This window comes from Ammospiza caudacuta, chromosome 33, assembly GCF_027887145.1.
Source record: "Ammospiza caudacuta isolate bAmmCau1 chromosome 33, bAmmCau1.pri, whole genome shotgun sequence".
Taxonomy (NCBI): domain Eukaryota; kingdom Metazoa; phylum Chordata; class Aves; order Passeriformes; family Passerellidae; genus Ammospiza; species Ammospiza caudacuta.
In genome coordinates, this window is record NC_080625.1 from 4,249,271 (window position 1) to 4,270,093 (window position 20,823).

The 20,823-nt window shown below is 51.4% G+C and overlaps 2 protein-coding genes across 2 annotated transcripts in view; one reads left to right on the forward strand and one right to left on the reverse strand.

Annotated features, from left to right (window-relative positions):
* LOC131570211 (zinc finger protein 239-like) overlaps positions 1-20,823 on the reverse strand; it is a 73,299-nt gene that overhangs the window by 51,577 nt on the left and 899 nt on the right. The window lies entirely within an intron of this gene.
* LOC131570271 (olfactory receptor 14C36-like) lies at positions 7,029-8,246 on the forward strand (the record flags this gene model as incomplete). The annotated part of the gene is made up of 2 exons (XM_058822633.1): positions 7,029-7,933; positions 8,228-8,246. Coding segments are annotated over exons 1-2 (924 nt in total), but the record flags the coding sequence as incomplete, so codon positions are not given.

Here is a 20,823-nt window from a genome sequence, read left to right on the forward strand (position 1 = left end):
TGAAAGGATTTTTATGAAAAGATGCCTGCGACAGGACGAGACCGGCGCCGGGCCCTGTCCCAAACATGGAGGAGGGGAGGGGTGCCAAGAGAGGTGCAGCCCGTGGAGCCACATCACTGCAGAGCGGCACAAGGGAGTCTGGCACAGCCAAATCCACCCCAGGGGAACAATTGCCATCCCCCGTGTTGGACCCGTCCCACAGCACACCATCCCAGGGTGGGGAGAGAGCTCCACATTGCACAGAAACTCAAACTTCCCCTCGTCCATGTCCGAGACAGAAGGGCTCCACTGGGAACTCCGAGGGGTACAAGAACCAGACCCCCGCCAAAGATCCTCACACTTTTTCCACTGCACCAGCAGTGATCCCACGTCTACGGTGCAATCATCAAAGAGGGCCTCCATGAGGTGTACCCCCACAAGAGACCACTCCTCCTTGGAGAATGGCTTTGCAGAGTCCGAAAAGAGCCCTCGGTCTCGGGCCCACAGAAGCAATCACTCAAAATCATTCCAGGAAATAGAAACCTGTTTCCACTCCAGGACCCCTCCTCCAGAGATCCAAAATGAGGGAATCCTCCTTGAAACCCACAGTGGTTGCCATTACCCCAAGAGCAGCAGGCAAAGCACCAAAGAGGGGAGACAATAAAACCTCACCGTCAATCCGGACTCTGTCTCAGCCTAGGCTGCAGTACACTTTGGCACTCCCCTGATGTCACTAGAGGACAGAAAAGAACAGAAGCACACATCGCTGTTCTCAAGGTGAAGAAAAAATGTGAAGTTTATATTCTGACTCCAACATTTATAGTTTTCGAAAAGTAACAGCGGATTGGAGTAACAGTGCCACCTCTCCAATGATACTGGTCAAATCAACAGCCCTTCAACTCTCTCCTCCTCCACAAAAGGAATGCGAAAAAAATGAATTATTTACAGAAATTGTGTGAGAAAGTTCACTACAAGAATGTCAACATCAGAAGGCTTAAAAATCTTAAAAAACCAGGATGACACAAGTTGGGCTAAACTTGACCTCTGGTGACTGCTTCTCTGGTGACTGCCCCTGCACCACTGGGGCTCACTTGTGTCCTTCCTATGGAGACCATTGTGACACTGCGGTGCATTGTGGAACCAATGGGCCATGGTGACACTTAGGGACTTGTGGAATCAAGAGGAACATTGTGACCCGCAGGGTACCATGAATCCCAGGGGCCACTGTGACACTCTGCGGCCTCATGGAACCAAGAAGATCTTTCTGTTCTCTTCGAACCAAGAACATGTGGCCCAGTTGGGCCTCACAGTCCCAAGGGGCCAGTGTGAAGCAGCAGGGCTTTGTGGAACCAAGAGGCTATTGCTGCATTTCAGGGCCTTGTGGAGCCAAAGGCCCATTGTGATCCTGCAGGGAACTGTGGATCCATGGAGAGCATTGTGGCATTGCAAGGCCCCATGGAATCAGGGAGACCATTGTGACCCTGCAGGGTCTCATGGAAGGAAGGGACCCTTATGACACTATGGGAAGTTGTGGAACCAAGGGAATCATTGTTGCACTACTGGGCCCCAATGGAACCAAGGGGCCATTGGACACAGCGGGACTTCATGGAACCAATAGACCATTACGGCACTTTGGGGCCATGTGGAACCATGGAGACCATTAAGATCCTTAAGGACTTGTGTAATCAAGTGACCGTTATGACACTGAGGGCACCATGTAAGCAAGGAGCCATTGTGACACTGCAGGGCCCTGTGGAAGCAAGGGAACATGAAATAGGTGTGGCTGCCTTGGCTTCCCAGGGGTCACCTGACAGGTCTGCCTGACCTTGGAATGCTGAAGGCCATTCCCATCTGCCCCTGAAACATTGGGGCTCTGGGCTTTTCTTTTTATGGAAAAGAACTGTCCATTTTTTCCAGGAATCCCTGGCCAAAATTCCGATTCCACCTCCAAATATCTGTGTATTTAAGGATTGCTGCCAGACTAAAGTTGCCAGGACAGACAAGTCTGGCCGGTCATTGACTCCTGAGTGGCAGCACTCATCTATTTTCCAAACACTGGAAAGGGCTCTGTGCTTTTCTTTGTATGGAAAAAAAAAATCCCTCTTTTCCAGGCACAAATGTTCTAAATTAGGACTCCGCATGCGTAATTTCAAATATCCAAGGGTTGCTCCAAGCAAACCTGCCAGGACAGACAGGTCAGGCTTGCCTTGGCTGCTGATGGCTGCCGTTCATCAGCTCCTGAAACAGTGGGGCTCTGTGGTTTCCTTCCTATGGAGACCAATGTGACATTTGAGAGCCTTGTGAAATGAAGGGGCCATTGTGACACTGCAGAGCCTTGTGGAACCAAGGACAGCATTGTGGCTCTGTTTGGCCGCATGGTCCCAAGGGGCCAGTGCAAAGCAGCAGTGTGGGAGTTAGCCCAGCTGTAACTCAGAGTCAGACAGATTTTACCCCGGAAAAACTGGGTGTGAGTTTCAAGTTCTAGGAATCATTCAATTTACTTAGGGTGAGCTTGAGACTTTTCCCATATGCCTTTAGAATTGTTATGCTAAGTTCTCCAAGTTCTACTCCTGTATTGGTTTATTGGTTACTTGTTTCTTCTATATGGTTATTGTTCTAGTTTTCTAGCCCCAAGTGTCTATGTTGTGACTTTGTCTTTGTCTCAGGTTTTAGGATACTGTCCCTTGTACCGTGCTCGACTTCTCCATATTTATTATTTTTCACCCTGTAATTAAAGTTCTTTTTGGGAAACTCCATCGAACCCACTCCTTTTCATTTTTGCCACCCTCGCCCTGCTGAAGTCAGCGACTCAGAGAGGTTTGTCGCAGCCACCCTCATTGTGACATTTGGCACCCGAACAGGCACCATGACATTCAGGGCTCCCAGTGTCAGTCATGTCAGCTGGGGTTAGCTGATGGATAGGTCAGTGCTCCCCAGGATTTTGGATTGTGCGGGCCTGGCGGATTCATTGTTGCTTCGAGGGACCTCGGCCTGGGATCGGCAGGGGCAAAAACGGTTTCACCTGCATAGGATTGCAGGTGGGTTTGGGGAAATGCAAGACATTTATTGCCCATTTTGCCACTGTGTTTTTTACAATATGCACCCAAGTCCCATTATTTATTTGGTGTGTTCTGGTGGCTGTTGCCCCTAAGGCGGAGAAGGAGAAAAATGGGCAGCCAGATGTCCAAAGTAGAAAGGAGCATATATGGATGCTTTAAGTTAATTCTAACAGATTGGGACAAAATATTTTCAAAGAACAAATTAAAATCAATCATGAGGTGGATCATTAAAAATTTTCCAGATGCCTCTGCTGATGAAATCCATACCACTGAATTTTAGGACTCAGTGGGACTTAAACTGTACAACCTTTCGATCGAAAGGGAGCCCATTGCAGCCCACATGCTCCCCATCTTCCATACCATCCTTGAGACCCTTCACCAGCAAGCAATGTCTCAAAAACTCAATCCGTTGGTCACTCCTAACTCAGGACCTCCCCTCAAACATGCCTTTCTCAGACCTTCCACAATGGTCCAAGATGGCAATGGCCACGTGGTCTTGGAATATCATGCCCTGGAGACTCAAGATGGAAGGAGCCTGAATGTGGCTTGGGAGCCGGATCATCCTCCCTCCATCTTGGCTCCTCCACTTCCTGCTACCACAACCTTCTCTTCTGCCCTGAACAAACCTCCAGACTCCATCCCCACAACTGTGGGTCATGTCCCTACTGTCAATCATTCCACCTTCACCCTGGGCTGTGCCTCCAGAACTCTACCCCGGAAGTCTGCCATCGTAAATCAAGACCCTTCCTCCCCAACACCTGACAAAATAGCAGTGCCCTTTGCCTCACCCTCCAGCAATAATATAACCCCATGGTCACAGATACTAAGCCCAACTGTCACACTATTTCTAATCCAAATGTTTCTCCTCCAAGTTATTCTTCCTCTCCAGAAGACAGTTTGGATTCCCCAGAGCCACCTTTCCCCTCAACCCCAGAACGTCCCTAGGAAAGGATTCAGAAGGAAGCAGTTAAGGAAGGACACTGGCAAAGAGTCTCAAAAACCCCTCATTGCCCCCGTATGTTATGAAAGAAGGGGGCAGAATCCCAGGTATCAGCCATTGGTTTACAGGGAAATCAAGGATCTGTGTAGGGCAGCTAAAGACCATAGGAAGGACTTACCTTGTTTTAATGGCCTAATGAGGGCCATGTTTACAGCACATGATAACTCCCTATGATTTAAAATATATTATGACCAAGTTGTTGTTGCCTACAGAATACAGCCTGTGGGAAAGGGGATGGAAGTGTATACTAAATCAATTAATAGCAGACTATGCTAATAATGAGGCAAGGGCGGAATTGACAATCAACTATCTAGCTGGAGAAGGACAGCAAAGCTTACGAGATGATCAAGCAGCAGGTGTCCCCAGAGAAGTATTGGATGATATCAAAGAGATGGCTTTGAAAGCTTTAATCCAGGTATCACATCGTAGTACCCCCAATTTGGACTACCTTGGGTGGCTGCAGCTAAAGCTTTAGGACAAGCAGACCATCTTGGGTGCCTGTTAAGTAAGCAAACCAATGCTACTCCCTAACATTGAGTGGCCTGCTCTCAGACATAGAGACCTCAGACATGCCACCTTGCAGAACAGTGATAGAGTTTTTAAGCTGGGCACATGGGCATGGCTGTGTAGACTCTGAGGACATGTGTTGCATGAACCTCTCCAGCCACAGCGAGTCAATCCACAAGAGCATTCAAATACTGAATGAAGAGTTCAAGAAGCTTCAAGTGGAAAACAAAGACTGGGTCAATGAACTTTTCCAATCCAAGGGACTAAAGGGTTGGATGATGTCTATCTAAAACAGGACATTTAATTTTCATAGCTGTTGTTGTATTGTTAATTGTCTCATGTTTGTTTGGATGCTTTCAGAAATTCTTAAAAAATTCTTTCAGTTCCATCTTGGTTGTAAAACAGAAAGAGGGAAGATACCCAACACAGGCTCCTCATGGACCCTTGGAGGAGAGAACTGGAGGTCAGAATGGCACAAAAACCTCTCAGACTCAATGTGGGCAAGGAACTCCTTAAAATTACCTAAAAGTATTCTTAAATCCATAAAGTACATTAAAAACCTCAAGTATCTAAAGCCATTAATGAGCCCCACTGAGTGTCAGTACAAAGCTCTCAAGGGACTTGTTAAAGCAGATAATTGGGGCCATGATTGCATAAACCTCTCACAGATTGAGTATCAAAAGGGAAACACCAAGTACCTTAAAATAACTTAAGTAAGCTGAAGTACTAATGAGCCCCACTGAGTGTTGTTACTGACAAAGCCTCTCCAGGGATGAATTAAAGCAGATAATTGGAGGCCATGATTGCACAAATCTCTCAGAGACTCCAAGGCAAAAGCCAAACCCAAAGTCCTTTCAAAAACCTACAGTCCCTACAGGGAGCATTAAGGATTCCCCAGGGCCATTGCTGAGCAAGGTTCCCCAGGGACTCCTTCCAGCAGATCCTTGAGGCCACTGGGATGTGGGGTGGGGGGGATGCTGAGGGCAGGACAAGGCGCTGACAGTGCCCAGCCTGGCTGAGGCTGTGCCAGGAGGCCGCAGGGCCTCGGGACAAGGTGTCTCCTCCCAGCCGTTGGTGGCACAGACCCTGCTTTGCTCCAGGGCACCAAGACTTGGCTTCTCTTTGTTCCCACCTGTCATCACTGCCTCCAGTTCTCTGCTCTGCCTGGGGCCTGGGGACACTTTCTCAGTTGTGTCCCTCAGTGGGACTCATTAAAAGTCCAAGGAACTTTGGAGTTGGATTCTGACTTGGAGTTCTGGAGAAGTTTCTTCAGCTCCCTCTCACGGACTGATGTTCAGGGCCTGAGCACAAAGCCCCAGAGGCTCATTAATGTTCTTGTGCTGTGTCTGTGCTGCTGAGCTGGGCTGGGCTCGTGGCACAGAGGCAGCTCCTGGTAACCAAGAAGAGCTTCAAAAGCACATTTCTCTTGATGAGCAGCTCTTCTCCAGCCCAGCAGGGCTGGGGCACTGCCTGCAGCCACCCTGGGCACAGCAGAGAGGCACAGAGAGCTTCAATCAGTCAGGGCTGGGAAGGTGCTGAGAAGTGCCTGGGGCAGAATCACTGCCAGCCCTTGGCACAGGAACCTCTGGCGGCAGGACAGTGCAGCTGCAGCTCCTGGAGCCATCTCCTGCAGCTGGAACATCGCAATGCCTACAGACCCTGTGAGTACATTCTCTGATTGTCTCTTGTGCAGAGCAGCCAGGGGTGCCCAGGGCTGTCCTGCAGAGCAGAGTCCTGCAGCCCAGGGTGCTGTGCTGGGGCAGGGACTCTGCTGCCTGCCAGGGACAGCTCTCAGCCAGCAGCTGCTCCCAGCACTGGGGGACAAGGTCTGGGTGGGAGGAGACAGCTGGTCAGGCTTGGAAGTGTTTTCTTTGTGTGGTGAGGATGCTGCATTGTTCAGGACTGCTCCCAGTATGACATTTAGCTGTACAATATTTCCAAGTAGGTTATACAGGGAGCACAGCAAGGCTGGGGCTGCATAAATTGGAAAATCTTGCTTTTTTAATCTACTGCTTTCTGTTGCCAGGATGAAAAATTGCACATTAATATTAATCTCTCAGTTAAGATTCAGAAAAAGAAAATAGCTTTTTCTCAGATCTTACTAAGCCAGGCAGTGACAGAAACCTGCACAGGGCCCCCTGGAAGCTGCATCAGTTTTGCTTTTTCAGCCTCCTCAGGGTTGCTCTGACAGAGCCATCAGAGCCTGCAGAGCCAGAGCTGCCCCTGGGCAGTGCCAGGGCTGGGAGGGGTCTGCAGGGCAGATCTGAGCCCCCAGGGCTGCGCTGGGCTCTGGCAGCACTGGCAGGGCCCAGACCTGGGCACAGGGAAGCAGCTGCTGGCAGGGACAGCTCCAGGCAGCAGAGCCCTGGGCAGGCAGTGGGGGGAAAGTGCCCCAAGGCTGTGCTGGGATATTTCAAGTCCTCCCCAAACCCAAGTATTCCATGATTACTTTTTTTACAGATCCCCATGCCAAGACAGCTCAAATGTCCAACAGCAGCTCCATCAGGCACTTCCTCCTGCTGGCATTGGCAGACACATGGCAGCTGCAGCTCCTGCACTTCTGCCTCTTGCTGGGCATCTCCCTGGCTGCCATCCTGGGCAACGGCCTCATCATCAGCACCGTAGCCTGCGGCCACCACCTGCACACGCCCATGTTCTTCTTCCTGCTCAACCTGGCCTTCAGCGACCTGGGCTCCATCTGCACCACTGTCCCCAAAGCCATGCACAATTCCCTCTGGGACACCAGGATCATCTCCTACTCAGGATGTGCTGCACAGGTCTTTTTCTTTGTGTTCTTCATCTCAGCAGAGCTTTCCCTTCTGACCATCATGTGCTATGACCGCTACGTGTCCATCTGTATACCCCTGCACTACGGGACCCTCCTGGGCAGCAGAGCTTGTGCCCACATGGCAGCAGCTGCCTGGGCCAGTGGCTTACTCAATGCCCTCATGCACACGGCCAATACATTTTCCCTGCCCCTCTGCCAGGGCAATGCCCTGGGCCAGTTCTTCTGTGAAATCCCACAGATCATCAAGCTCTCCTGCTCCACATCCTACCTCAGGGAACTTGGGCTCATTGCATTTAGTGTCTGTTTGGTATTTGGTTGTTTTGTGTTCATTGTTTTCTCCTATGTGCAGATCTTCAGGGCTGTGCTGAGGATCCCCTCGAAGCAGGGGCGGTACAAAGCTTTTTCCACCTGCCTCCCTCACTTGGCTGTTGTTTCCCTCTTTGTCAGCACTTCAGCATTTGCTTACCTGAAGCCCCCCTCCATCTCCTCCCCATCCCTTAATCTGGCCCTGTCAGTTCTGTACTCAGTGATGCCTCCAGCCCTGAATCCCCTCATCTACAGCCTGAGGAACCAGGAGCTCAAGGCTGCAGTGTGGACACTGATGACTGGATGGTTTCAGAAACATTTAACTGTTGGTCAATTTCTGTAAATCACTTGTAATAAAACTCATTTTTGGTACTTCTTGTTGGTTTCATTTTGGAGATCTGTTTCCTTTGTTTTAATATTTTCATATTGTCAACAAAGTAAAGCCATTCCTTGTGCCATTTCTCATTTTGTTTCTCTCCACTTTCCCTGTGGCCACAGACTGTGTCAATGAGGGGCTGCACTCTTGGTGGCTTTAAATTAACTAAAGGATCTCCCAGCAAAGTTTTCTGCAGAGATGCCCTTTTGTTGCCTTCTCTGGAGCTACAGCAGCAATGTCTGAGTGCAGAGCTGGGGGCAGATCAGTGCTGGCCCAGCAGCTGTGCCCAGCAGCATCCGCACTTGGTGTTGCCAGTGCTGCTGCCGTGGCCCTGCCCTGCTGCCCTCCTGGCCCTGGTGTTGCTGTAGGGCCTGAGTACTCTCGGGGCTGGGCACAGTTCTGGGGGTGGAAGTGCCGGGGCTGCAGCAGGGACAGGCCAAGTAATATAATTATTTCATAATATAAATAATTTGTAATATAAATATTCTTTGATAGTTCTTTTGGCTTTGTTCTTTTTTCCCCCTGTGTTTTAGTTTCTCAATATTGTCCCTAAAATAAAAGCATTGTTTTTCCATTTCTCATTTTTTTTTCTCCACCTTCCCTCGAGCCACCGATTGTGTCAATGAGGAGCTGCACTGTTGGTGGCTTTAATAGAACTAAAGGATCTCCCAACAGAGTTTTCTGCAGAGATGCCCTTTTGTTGCCTTCTCTGGAGCTGCAGCAGCAATGTCTGTGTGCAGAGCTGGGCACAGATTAATGCTGAGTACAGCAGCCCTGCTCCTTCTGGCCACACCATTCCTGATCCAGGCCAGGAGCCATTGGCCTTCTTGCCCACCTGGGCACACTGCTGCCTCATGTCCAGCCTGCTGTCCATCACTCCCTGCAGGTCCTTTTCTGCCTGGCTGCTCTCCAGCCACTCTGTCCCCAGCCTGTAGTGCTGCAGGGGTTGTTGTGGCCAAAGTGCACGACCCAGCACTTGGTCTTGTTCAACCTTGCCTTGTTGGATTTGGGCCCTGGATCCAGCCTGTCCAGAGCCCTGTGCAGAGCCCTCCTACCCTCCAGCAGATCAACACTCACATCCAGTTTGGTGTAATCTGCAAAGATGTCCTCGGTTCCATGGGGCCCCTCATTGTCACAATGGCCTCTTGAATATTCCAGGCCCTGCACTGTAACACTGGTCTCCTTGGATCCATGAGACCATGCAGAGAAACAATGGTCTCCTTGGTTTCATGGGGGTCCAAAATACGACAACAGACTCCTTGGTTCCATAGGGCTTCACAGTGTCTCAATGTTCTCATTGGTGTTGCAATTTCACAGTGGCCCCTTGGTTCCATGGGGCCCCAGAGTGTCACAATGGTCCCATGGTCACATGAGGTCCCACACTGTCACCATGGTCTCTGTGGTTCTACAACTCTCTTCAGTGTCACAATGGACTCCTTGTTTCCACGAGGCCACACAGTGTCACAATGTTCTTGCAGATTCCTTGAGGCTCCATCGTGTCACAGTGGTCCCTTGGTTACACAGGATCCTGCAGTGTCACAATGTCCCCTTGGTTCCATGAGGCCCTGCAGTGTCACAATGTCCCCTTGGTTCTGCTGGGCTTTGGAGTCCCCCAATGCTCTCTTTGGTTTTGCAGTGTCAAAATGGTGAAAATCCTTGGTTACACAAGGCCCTGCAGTGTCACAATGGTCTCTGTGGTTCCATGAGGACCCAGAGTGTCACGATGCACTCCCTGGTTCCATTTGGCCCTACAACACCACAGTGGACCCCTGGTTCTGTGGGCCTGCACGGTGTCACCATGGTCCTATTAGTTCCATGCGGCCCTGCAGTGTCACAATGGCCCCAGTGTCCCCCAGTCATCACAGAATGACAGAATCAAATAGGCTGGAAAAGACCTTTGGGATCATTCAATCCCACCAATGCCATAATACTGCCTTGTCACCCAGACCATGCCACTAAGTGCCACTGGAGAGGGACAGTGACTCTGCCACCTCCCCCCGGCCAGCCCATTCCAATGCCCACTCACCCTTTCTGTGAAGAACTTCTTATTGTCCAGCCTGAACCTCCCCTGGTGCAGCTTAAGGCTGTGTCTTCTTGTCCTGCCCTCCAGCAGATCCACACTCACACCCAGCTTGGTGTCATCTGCAATTTGTGAATGGTGGACTCGATCCCCTCAGCCAGATCATCAGTGAAGATATTAAACAGGACTGGGCCCAGCACAGATCCCTGGGGGACAGCACCAGTGCCTGGACACCAGCTGGGTGCAGCACCATGCCCACCACTCTCTGGGCCCAGCCTCCGGCCAGCCCTTAAATCTCCCAGCGAGGAGGGAACCTGCCCAAGCTGTGGGCTGCAGCTTTTCCAGGGAATGCTGTTAGAGACAGAGTCAAAGGCTCTGCTGGAGTCCAGATAGACACATCCACAGCCTTTCCTTCATCCACAGGTGGGTCAGCTGGTCATAAAGGGAGACCAGGTTGGTCAGGTAGGACCTGCCACCCCTAAATCCACGCTGGCTGGCTCTGACCCCTCGGCCATCCTGTGGGTGCCCTGGGATGGCACTCAAGATGATCTGTTCCATAACCTTGCCGGGCACCCAGATCAGGCTGACAAGGCCTGGAGTTCCCCAGATCCTCCTTCCAGCCCTTCTTGGGGATGGGCTCACACTGGCACCTCCAGTGCTCTGGGACCTCCCTGCTGAGCCAGGACTGATGGTAAATGATGGAGAGCAGCTTGGGGAGCTCATCCACCAGCTCCCTCATCCCCCTGGGATGGATCCCATCCGATCCCATACACCTGTGACCATCTGAGTGGCTAAGCAGGTCACCAACTGATTCCTCCTGGATTACAGAGGGGGCTGTTCTGCTCCCTGTGCCCATCTACCAGCTCAGGAGAATACTTGTCCTGAGGACAGCCTGTCCTAATATTGAAAATTGAGACAAACAAGGTGTTAAGCAGTTCAGCCATTTCCTTATCTTTACTTACTATCTTCTCCACTGCATCCAATAAAGAGTAGAGGTTCTCCTTCGCCCTCCTTTTGCTAAAAAATTTTTATACAAACTTTTTTTTTTCTTTAAAGGATGGGTCAGGTTAAGTTTTGATTGAGCTTTCACCACTCTAATGTTCTTTCTGATAACCTAAAAACATCCTTAAAACTTCCTGCCGTGCCAGTCCTTTTTGCCCCTGAGTTCCCACAACAGCTCCATGGGCAGCCAGGCCAGTAATTTTCCTCACTAGCTCATCTTTTGCCACACTGGGACAGGCTGCTCCTTCCCGCTTAAGATTACTTTCTAGAAATGTGTCCATCCTTCCTGGATCCCTTTGTTTTTAAGGGCTGTTTCACTTAAAAAATCAGGACCTTATTTGGTACTCTCCAGATCAGCATCCTAAATAGGCCAAAGTCTGCCCTTCCTAATTCCAGTGCAGAAGTTTTGTTGCTGCCCCTCCTTCTTTCACAGAACATTAAAAACTTGATTATTTCATGGTCACTGTGCCCCAGGCAGCCTCCGAGCCCCACATCTGCCACCAGCCCTTCTCTGTTTGTGAACAGCAGCAGACAGAGCTTTCCTTGGAAGTGGGAGTGTTACCAAAAATTCAGTAAACCAGAAAACTCCTTAACACCAATGTAGCATAAAGAAGCAGCATTCTTTATTCAGCTGGATGCACAGGGATAGCTTCTTCCAAAGCCGTGCATGCTGAGTACAGGAAAGTTTCTGTTTATATTCTGTATTTTGCACGCATATTCATTGATTGCCCTGGACTAAACACACATATGGTAATCATTTCCCCAAAATCATCCTCTCCCCTTTACCCATGTATTCTTCTGTCCTGGGGGTCTCTGGTGGTCCCTGGTGCTCATTAACCCCAATGTTCCAGTGGGCCTGGCTGAGCTGGCAGGACACTCAGGATGGTGAAGTTCCAGTTCCCTTCCCACACAATGGGCATTGTGTAGTTTCCACAGGCCTGGGGTTTTGGAGAACAAGCTCCAGGTGTGAGCTCACCTGATGGAGACAATTTCTCATCTGCTAACATGAGGTCAAAGAATGGGTTGTGACATCAAAGAGTGGGTTATGTGAGGTCATCACAAAGCCATTATAGACTGCCTCTGTGACATCACAGGGCAGGTATCTGACATTCCAGAGCAGACTGACATAACAGGGTTGGTTGTGACATCCCAGAGGGGCTGTGTGACATCCCAGCAGGGCTGTGTCAGGTCACTGGGTTGGTCACTCTGCCCCAGCTCCCCCTCACAGTTTCTCCCAACAAGTCCAATGCTCTTCATGCCCAGCAGGGTCCCTGTCCCCCGGGATCCCCCCGGCCCACCTGGAGCCACAGCCTCCACCAAAGGATGTTCCACAGGATCCACCCCAGAGCCTGACAGGGGACAAGGGGCCAGGGCTGTGTGACCAGGACATCAAGGACAGGGATTATCCAGGTCACTGTGGCTTGGGTTGGGTTGCCCAGGGCAGGAAAGATGTCTGGCAGCTGGAGCAGGGTCTGGGAAGGGCCTCCAAGGTGGGGCTGGAGCCCCTGGGCTGTGAGCAGAGGCTGAGGGAGCTGGGCTTGTCCAGCCTGGAGCAGGGAGGGCTGAGGGGCTCCTCATGCCAGCCTGGCTGTGCCAGCGAGGAGGGGATGGAGAACACAGAGCCAGGCTCTTCACCAGGGGGCTGGTGGGAGACAAAGCCAATGGGTAGGAGGGGAAAGAGGAGAGATCAGCCAGGGCATGAGGAGATGAAATGAGTCAGGCTGCTTTCAGCATTTCCTCAACACCAAGAGCAGCCTGACCTCCCTTCTCCATCCACCACTGACAGCTTTGCAAATCAGGAATTGTTTGAGCTGTTCTGTCCTCAGTCCAGGACAAGAATCCTGATACAAGAACTTAATTGTGTTTATATCTATCACAGAACCACATTAGTCAAAGATTAATTTTAGTATGCAAATCAGTTGTGAACAGTGGACTCATCAGACATGCTGGGACTTTGCACATAGCTCAGGGAAGAGTTTGTTATTGTGTGATTGTTATTTTAATGATGTAATTTTTATTAAGTTATATCCTGTTCAACTGTGGTCTGTTGGCTAGGTCCAGTGTGGGCTGGAGGGAGCTCAGATTTGCACAAGGCTGCTCTGAGTGCCAGCCTTGGATGGGGAAAATGGTGGGGTGGGGGTAGGGACAGAGTCTGATTGATTGTCAGCCATGAAAGGTTCTGATTTTCATACCCAGTCAAACTGCATGAGGAGGTATTTGGATTCAATGTCAATTGGAGATTGCACATTTCAATGAATTACTAGTAAAAAAAAAATTACAGGACCTAAAAAAATATTTTCTTGCTCTTTTTTTTTTTTTTTAATCAGTGTATTCACATTGAATTGGCTTCAGAAATCATACTAATTAACCACACATTTGATTTGAACACCTAAATCAAATTATCCCCAGAGATTTGGCTTGTTAAGGTGTTCTCGATGCTAATGAGCCCTGGGACACTGAATTCCTGCACTGAAGAGCTGAAGGCTGAACAAGCCTATGGAGCAGGAAAATTCAGCAGCAGCCTCCAAGGTGCTGAGGATGTCAGCAGCCCCCACTGAGGCCATCCCTGCCCAGAGACCGTGGGGGAATGGGCAGACAAGGAGAGCATCCCTGGGGCTGGGGCAGCACAACTCAGAGGCAGCAGCGGCTCCAGCTGGGCAATGGAGTGTGGAATGTGGCTGGGAAAGCCCTGCCTGGGCTGTGCCAAGCAGGACAGACAAGCCCTGACTCCCATCCAGTACAAAACTCTGTCAAGGAGATATTTAAAAGGAATTACAATTGTTTCTCTATTCTGAATTGGACTTCCGGAGAAATACCAACAAGAGATCCTCAGGAGCTCAAAACAACAAAACAGTCTTTACTGGTAACTTTAGATAATCAGAGAATTTTTGGCAAAAGATTTAATATGACATTCAATCAACACAGAACACTTGTTAAAGCACTGACTTGGCCCATTCAACTTCACAAACTCTAAGCTATTTGAATTTTACATGACTCAAATTTGCAAAAGGACCAAAATAGAAGAAAAGGACTGAAAGAGAGAGAGGCAAAAAGGATACAGAGGAGCATACACAGAGGTACCAACTCCTGGATTCCAGTAGCGTTCAGATGGAAATTCCAAGAGGAGGTAGGGTCAAGATATGTGCTTGCCTTGTGGTCAGCCTTCAATACCCCTTGGTCTTCCTGGGCCCTTCCCCCAGGTGGGACTGTGGGTCATTTGGTCCCTCAGGAGCTGGGCTGGGGCTGCAGAGGTGGCTGTGGAGCATTGCCTGTACTGTGCCAGGGACTGGCAGACACTGCTGGGCTGGGATAGAGGCTCTGGGGGGACTGGGGTTCCAGGGCAGGGCAGGGCTGGGCTTACAGGACAGGGGAGGGCTGGACCTGCCCCTTCCTCCCCTATTGGAATAAGATCCCAATATTACCAGGTAGATTGTGCCATGGCTCCTCTGATCCCTGCTCCTGGGCCAAAGGCGGCAACTGTGGTGTTTCACCTCAGAGACACTTTTGGCTGGCTGGATGGTGCAGCTGAGCACCAAAACAAGTCCCGGCTTGTGGAAACTCAGTTTGCCTCAGGTGAGAAGGCTTCAAGCTAAGGTGAGGAGGAAAAGGAGAGAGATTCTGCTGGAGGGTTAATATCAAGAGTTTATTCCATGGACACAGACATCTGAATCTTAGGTAACAGCACCAACAGAATCCCGACCGCAAGGCCTGAGTGACTTTTTAAGCTCCGGGGGGAGGGGGAGGGAAGGGACAGCTGAGCCACCAACCAGGTGGGAGGGGCAGGGTCTCAGGCAACGATGACACCCAGACAGACCAATGACCTCTGGGCACAGGGGCATCTTTTGAACCTGACCAACCACATGATGGCCTTGCTGGAATGCTAAGACTGACTGACAGCCCCGCAGGGGGCAAGGGGGAAGGGGAAGAGAGATATTGCCACACCTGGGAAGGGGCTGGGAAGTTTAAAACAGGAAATTGCAACACACTGCAACACTCCCCACACATGAAATGTCTTGAGACAAGAAATTCCTCCACTCTGTCACAATAGGGAATACTGGAGGTGAAATCCCAATTCTGGCCATGGGCACCGGGATAAGAAGGACAGTTCTTTTCCTTAGGAATGAAAGCCCCATTTCTCAGTAAATTTCTGGTTTGATTGTTTGGATTCTGTTTGGTTTTGTTGTTGCTTTGTTTCCTTGGTGTGCCTGAAGTGTCCAGTCAGGAGCAGAGTGACTCTTGCCAAGGAACTTTGTGCTGCTGTCCCTTTATATTCAGTCTGGTTATTGCTGCTCCCTTGCTGGGGATTTCTTCAGCGCTCTCAAGGCCTCGTTGGTAACAGGGTGAAGGAGCCCTGGCCCAGGCTCTGGCCCTGGGGGACATGGGGACGCTGCCGGGGGGTCCCTGTCCCCCTGTGCCACCCCCAGGGCCCTGGCCCCCCGTCCCCGTGTCAGGCTCTGGAGTCGATCTCGTGGAACATCCTCTGGGGGAGGCTGCGGGGCCGGGGGCGGGGGGACCCTGGGGGACAGGGGACCCGCTGTGCACGAGCAGGGTTGGACTGCTCTGGGGGAACTGTGAGGGGGGCCGGGGCAGAGTGACCTCCCCAGGGACCTCACACAGGCCCTGTGATGTCACACAGGCCCTGTGATGTCACCGTGCCCCCGTGATGTCACACAGCTCCTGTGATGTCCCAGAGCCCCCGTGATGTCACACTGCCCCTGTGATGTCACACAGATCCCTATGATGTCACACTGCCCCTGTGATGTCACACTGCCCCTGTGATGTCCCAGAGCCAACTCTGAGATGCCACGCTATGATGTGATACAGCTGCTCTGTGATGTCACAGAAGTCTCTGTGATGTCAGAAAGTTACTCTATGATTTCACAATCTCTACTGTGATGTCACAGCCTGTTCTATGATGTTACACAGCCACCCAGTGTTGTCACAGCCCACTCCCTGATGTCACAGAGCCACCTTCTATGATGGCAGGATCTGCTCTATGGCCTCACACCCTACTCTATGATGTCACAGCCAGCTCTGTGATGTAACAACCCCCCTCAGTGATGTCACAAAACCCTCTCTGTGATGTCATACTGACACTCTGTAAGGTCACAGCTCACTGCCAGCTCTATGATGTCATGCAGCCATGCCATGATCTCACAGCCTGTTCTGTGATGTCACAAAGTCCCCTCTATGACGCTGTAGCTGCTCAGTGACTCCACACAACAAATTTTGCGATGTCACAGCCCAATCTGTGACCTCACATAGCCCACTCTGTACTGTCCCACAGCCCCTTGCTGACATCCCAGCTGCTCTGTGGCTCTGTGACACAGCCCCAGAGGTACTGCTGTGACACAGCCCCCTCGGGGACATGCCACAGCCCCTGCCAGTGCTGAGCCCTTGTGAGCTCTGTCTGTGCCCTGCTGGTGTCCCTGAGGGGCCCTGGCAGTGCCCCAGCCCTGCTGGGCTGTGCACAGGAGCTGCTCCTGGCCAGAGCTGTCTCTCTGCAACGCTGCCCTTGCCAGGAGCTGCCTCTGGGCCAGGAGCCCGGCCCAGCTCAGCAGCACAGACACAGCACAGGGACTTTAATGAGCAGCTTTGCTGCTCTTTGCATCAGACTCAGTCCCTCGGAGTGTGCTCAAAAAACCTTCTCAGGGACTCAAAAAGAGGGTGAAACACTGAAGTTTCTCATACTTTAAATAGATCCATCTGAGGGACAGGACTGAGAAAGTGTCCCCAGGTTCCAGGTAGAGCAGAACACTGGTGGCAGTTATGACAGCTGGGGACAAGCGATGGAAAGGTGTTTCTGCTGCTGAGCAAACCTGCGCCTCTGTCCCTGCAGGCTGTCGGCATCCCTGGCTGCCCCACGTGTCTGGGCCCTTCCTTTGCTGACAGCTCTGCCTCCTGCCTGCCTCTGCCTGCCCACACAGAGCCTTGGGCTGCTCCAGGCTGCTTCTGGGGATGTGCTGTACCACAGCCCTGCTCTGACAGGGAAATTCCTTTCTGCTGGTGTTCAGTCTGCACCTCCCAAGCTGCACTTGGTGCTATTAGGTCTTCTTCAGGCTTATTCATACTGTGAAGAAAAGCTCCAGCCTCTCTGAAACCACCCATCCATCCCTCCCAGGCTATTCCCTTTCAGTCCTCAGTCTCTACACCACTGACCACAGAGGCCGCAGACTCTGCCTGCTGGTTTTGTGATGAGGCCTCCAAACCCCATTCTGGGAGATTTTTGAGTCCTCTCCAAGGTCTGTGAAAAGGGAAAAATAGCTTTCGAAGTTATTTTCTCCTAAATCCTACAGTGACAGAAAACGGGTCAGTATCTTTAAACTGAATGGGGACAAATTAACATTTGTTAGAAGGAGGAAATATTTTACAATTAAGAAAGTGGCAGGAAACTGCAACCAATTTTCCAGAGAAGTGGATTCCCCATCCCAGGAATTGTCCAAGAGCAGGAGCTTTGTGCAGCATTGCCCATTGAAACCCTCTCATCTCCAGTGACAGAATTCCTGCATTGTGGGTTCTCTGATATGCTGGGTGCCCTCACAAGGCTTCTGGCCAGAATGTCTGCTGAGGGCAGCCAGGCTGCTGCAGGGGCAGTGACCTCACAGCCATCACCATGGCAGCCCTGTCCCCTGGGCCTGGCTCTCTCCTTTCCTCTGCCCCTGTCTTGGCTCTGCGGGCATGAAGAGTTTTGTCATCAATATCTTGTCCCCAAGGTGCTGGGGCCAGTGGCTTCCCAGTCAGGCTCCTGGGGCAGAAGTGGCTTTTCAGAGCCCAGCCAGGAATGAGCCCTGAGGCAGCAGCTCTGCAGTAGTGGCCACCAGGCCGGGCTGCCAAGGGAGGCTTATGGCCATGGCCTGCAAGCAGCTGCTGCTGCCAAGGTGCCTTTGGTGCCTCAGGCTCTCCCTGGCACAGCTCCCAGCACGGCACTCTGCCCTTGTGCCCGAGCCCTTCCCTGTGCTGGGGCTGGCCTGGGGCTTTTCCTGCAGTGGGACCTGCCCTGCTGATGGCACAGGAAAGGCAGTTCCAGCTGGAGCAGGAGGCTCTGCCTGCAATGGGCTCCAACAACTCCGACAAGGTCCTGTTTGCAAAGCCCCCAGTGGGAAATGAAGGAGGGGTGTCTCACTGTTTTTGGGGTGAATAATGCTGAAACCAGCCTGACTCCTCCATCTCAAAGTTCAACATCCTCAGAGGGAGCTGAAGCTGTGGCAGAGCTGGAAAAATCCCCAGAGAAAGGAACAACCAAGTGACACCACTGAGAGCTTCTGCAGCGCTGCTGAGCTGGCCCAGCCTGGGCACATCTCACTGACAGGGCAGCACCTCAGACGAGAAAAGCCCCATCCCATATTTTAATGGCAGCATCTCCTGACATTTCCCTTCTTGAGGGGTGTGGGGATTCCTCCCAGTGGTGGGGAAACCCTCAAGGTCACTGCTCCAGGCTGAGCCAAAGGGAATTGCCCATGGTCATTGGTCTAGGGGAGTGACATCAATCTCTGCTTAATTACAGGTTTTGCTTAATACAGTTGCTTTGCAATAATTTCCTAGTGCTCTGAATAATATATTTTACGTCTCTTACATCCTGGCATAAATATGTCTGATTAAGGCAAGTTTGTCTAATCATTACCATAATAGAGAATACATATTTATATAAATATATCTGCCCATGACAGGAACCCCTGTGAGTGTCTGAGACATCCTGGGTCTTTGGCAGCCTGGGGACTCCTGGGATGTCACCGTGGAGCCCCCGTGAGTGCCTGTGACAGATCGGTGCCTTTGCAGCCCAAGGTCCCCTGGGATGTCACCATGGAATGGCTGAGACTGCCTCTGACCCCAGGGCTCTTTACCAACCCCAGAAAGCCCTGGGAGGTCTCCATGGAGCCCCTGTCTGTGCCTGTGACAATCCAGCTCTGGAACAGTCTGGAGACTCTTGGAAAGTCCCCCTGGAACCCCTCTGAGGGCCTGTGACAAATCTGATCTTAAGCAGGCAACCATCAGCAGCCCCCTTTTGCTATGGTCAGTTTCCATGGCAACCATCAGCAGCCCCCTGTTGCTATGGTCAGTTTCCATGGCAACCATCAGCAGCCCCCTGTTGCTATGGCCAGTCCCTTGGCAGCTCCATGGATACCCCATGCCAGGGATGGTTGCCATGGACACCAGCTCAGGCCACAGCCCGTTGCCATGGCAACCATTGGCAGCCCCATCCCCAGGCTCATGGGATCCCAGAATCACAGAACTGGCTGAGCTGGGAGGGACCCATCAGGATCCTCCAGTCCAACTGCTGGCCCTGCAAAGGACACCCCAACAATGCCAGCCTGGGCTTGGGCCTGGCAGCTCTGTCCAAACGCTGCTGAAGCTCAGAGAGCCCTGGAGCTGGGACCCTTCCCTGGGGAGCCTGGGCAGGGCCCCAGCAGCTTCTGGGCAAAAACCTTTTCCTGACATCCAACCGGAGCCTGCCCCGACTCAGCTGCAGCCATTCCCTCCACTCCTGTCCCTGGGCACCAGAGGGAAGAGGTTCCCACAGCCCCAGCCAAGGACCACTCCAAAGGCTGTTGGCATGGCCGCCAGGGCTGGGACCAGCTGGGATGCTGGTTTCCATGGGCCGGGGTTCAGGAAAGGGATTCCCCAATTTCCTGACCCCGCTAAAACCGCGCTGCCCTCACTGCCCTCCCGCCTCCCATGGAAAGCACAAAGGCAAAGATCCCAGGCTGGGATAATGTGGGATCTCAGCACCTCAGGACTGAGGTGCAGAGGGACCGAGACCACCCTTGGGGCTCTCGGGAGTCCTGGAATGTTGCCAGAAGTGTCTGGTGGCTAGACTTTGATCCTACACAGGAGACGACACCTGTATGGGGATAGGAGGATTTCACTGGGGTAAATGGTGAAGGGATAAGTTAATTAGAGTGTAAGACACAGGGTTTAGGATTTCTGTACAGGGGGGTCTAAAGAAGTAAGATGGAGGAATTGGGGCGTGTCCTCTTCTTCTTCTTCTTCTTCTTCTTCTTGGCCTCCATCTTCTGTGGTGATGTTGGCACTTTGGGATTGGTTATTACTAAAAGTGCATTGGTTAATAAGGGTAAAAGGTATTGGGGAAAAATGATAAATATTGTATACGTAACTTTGAGTATAAAGATAGGTGACCGCCCCGGGGGCGCTCAGTGTGCTCATGGCTGGCTGCTGTGCAGACCTTTGTCGGGCCAAGAGAAAATCTTTTAGATAAACAATTAATAAACACCGAGACCGAGACAAGATCTGGAGCCTCTTCTCATCCTTTGAAGCGCGGGTTGTCCAAGGCCACCCCGGGCCTTTCCAGGTCACCTAAACAGCTGAGAAACTGACAGGATAAGAACAATTTATTAGGAACAGGAACAAGATAAGGGACAAACAGAACTGAAACAATATTGATAACAGAAGGGATAAATGAAACAGTTTACTGGGAAAACTAAAACACAACTCACTGGGTATTCCTGGCCACAATTTCCCCTGTTTGGAAAGGACACCCTTCTTCTCAGGGAGAGAGAGAGAGAGTGTCCCTTTTCTGCACCTGGAAATTCTCTGAGGTGGGAGTGAATGTAATGACACAGCCATGATAAGACCTTCATGTTTTTCAATGCCACATCATGACACTGGTAGGGGCAGGGAAAGGGACTGGTGTCTTCCCAGCATGGATCATGGGGAACATGGATCAGCAGGGCTCTTCCCAATGTGGGTTCTCCCATGGGGGATGAAGCTGGAGTGGTGGATGAAGCTGTTCCTGCATTTGTGGCATTTGCAGGGATCCCTTACTGGTGG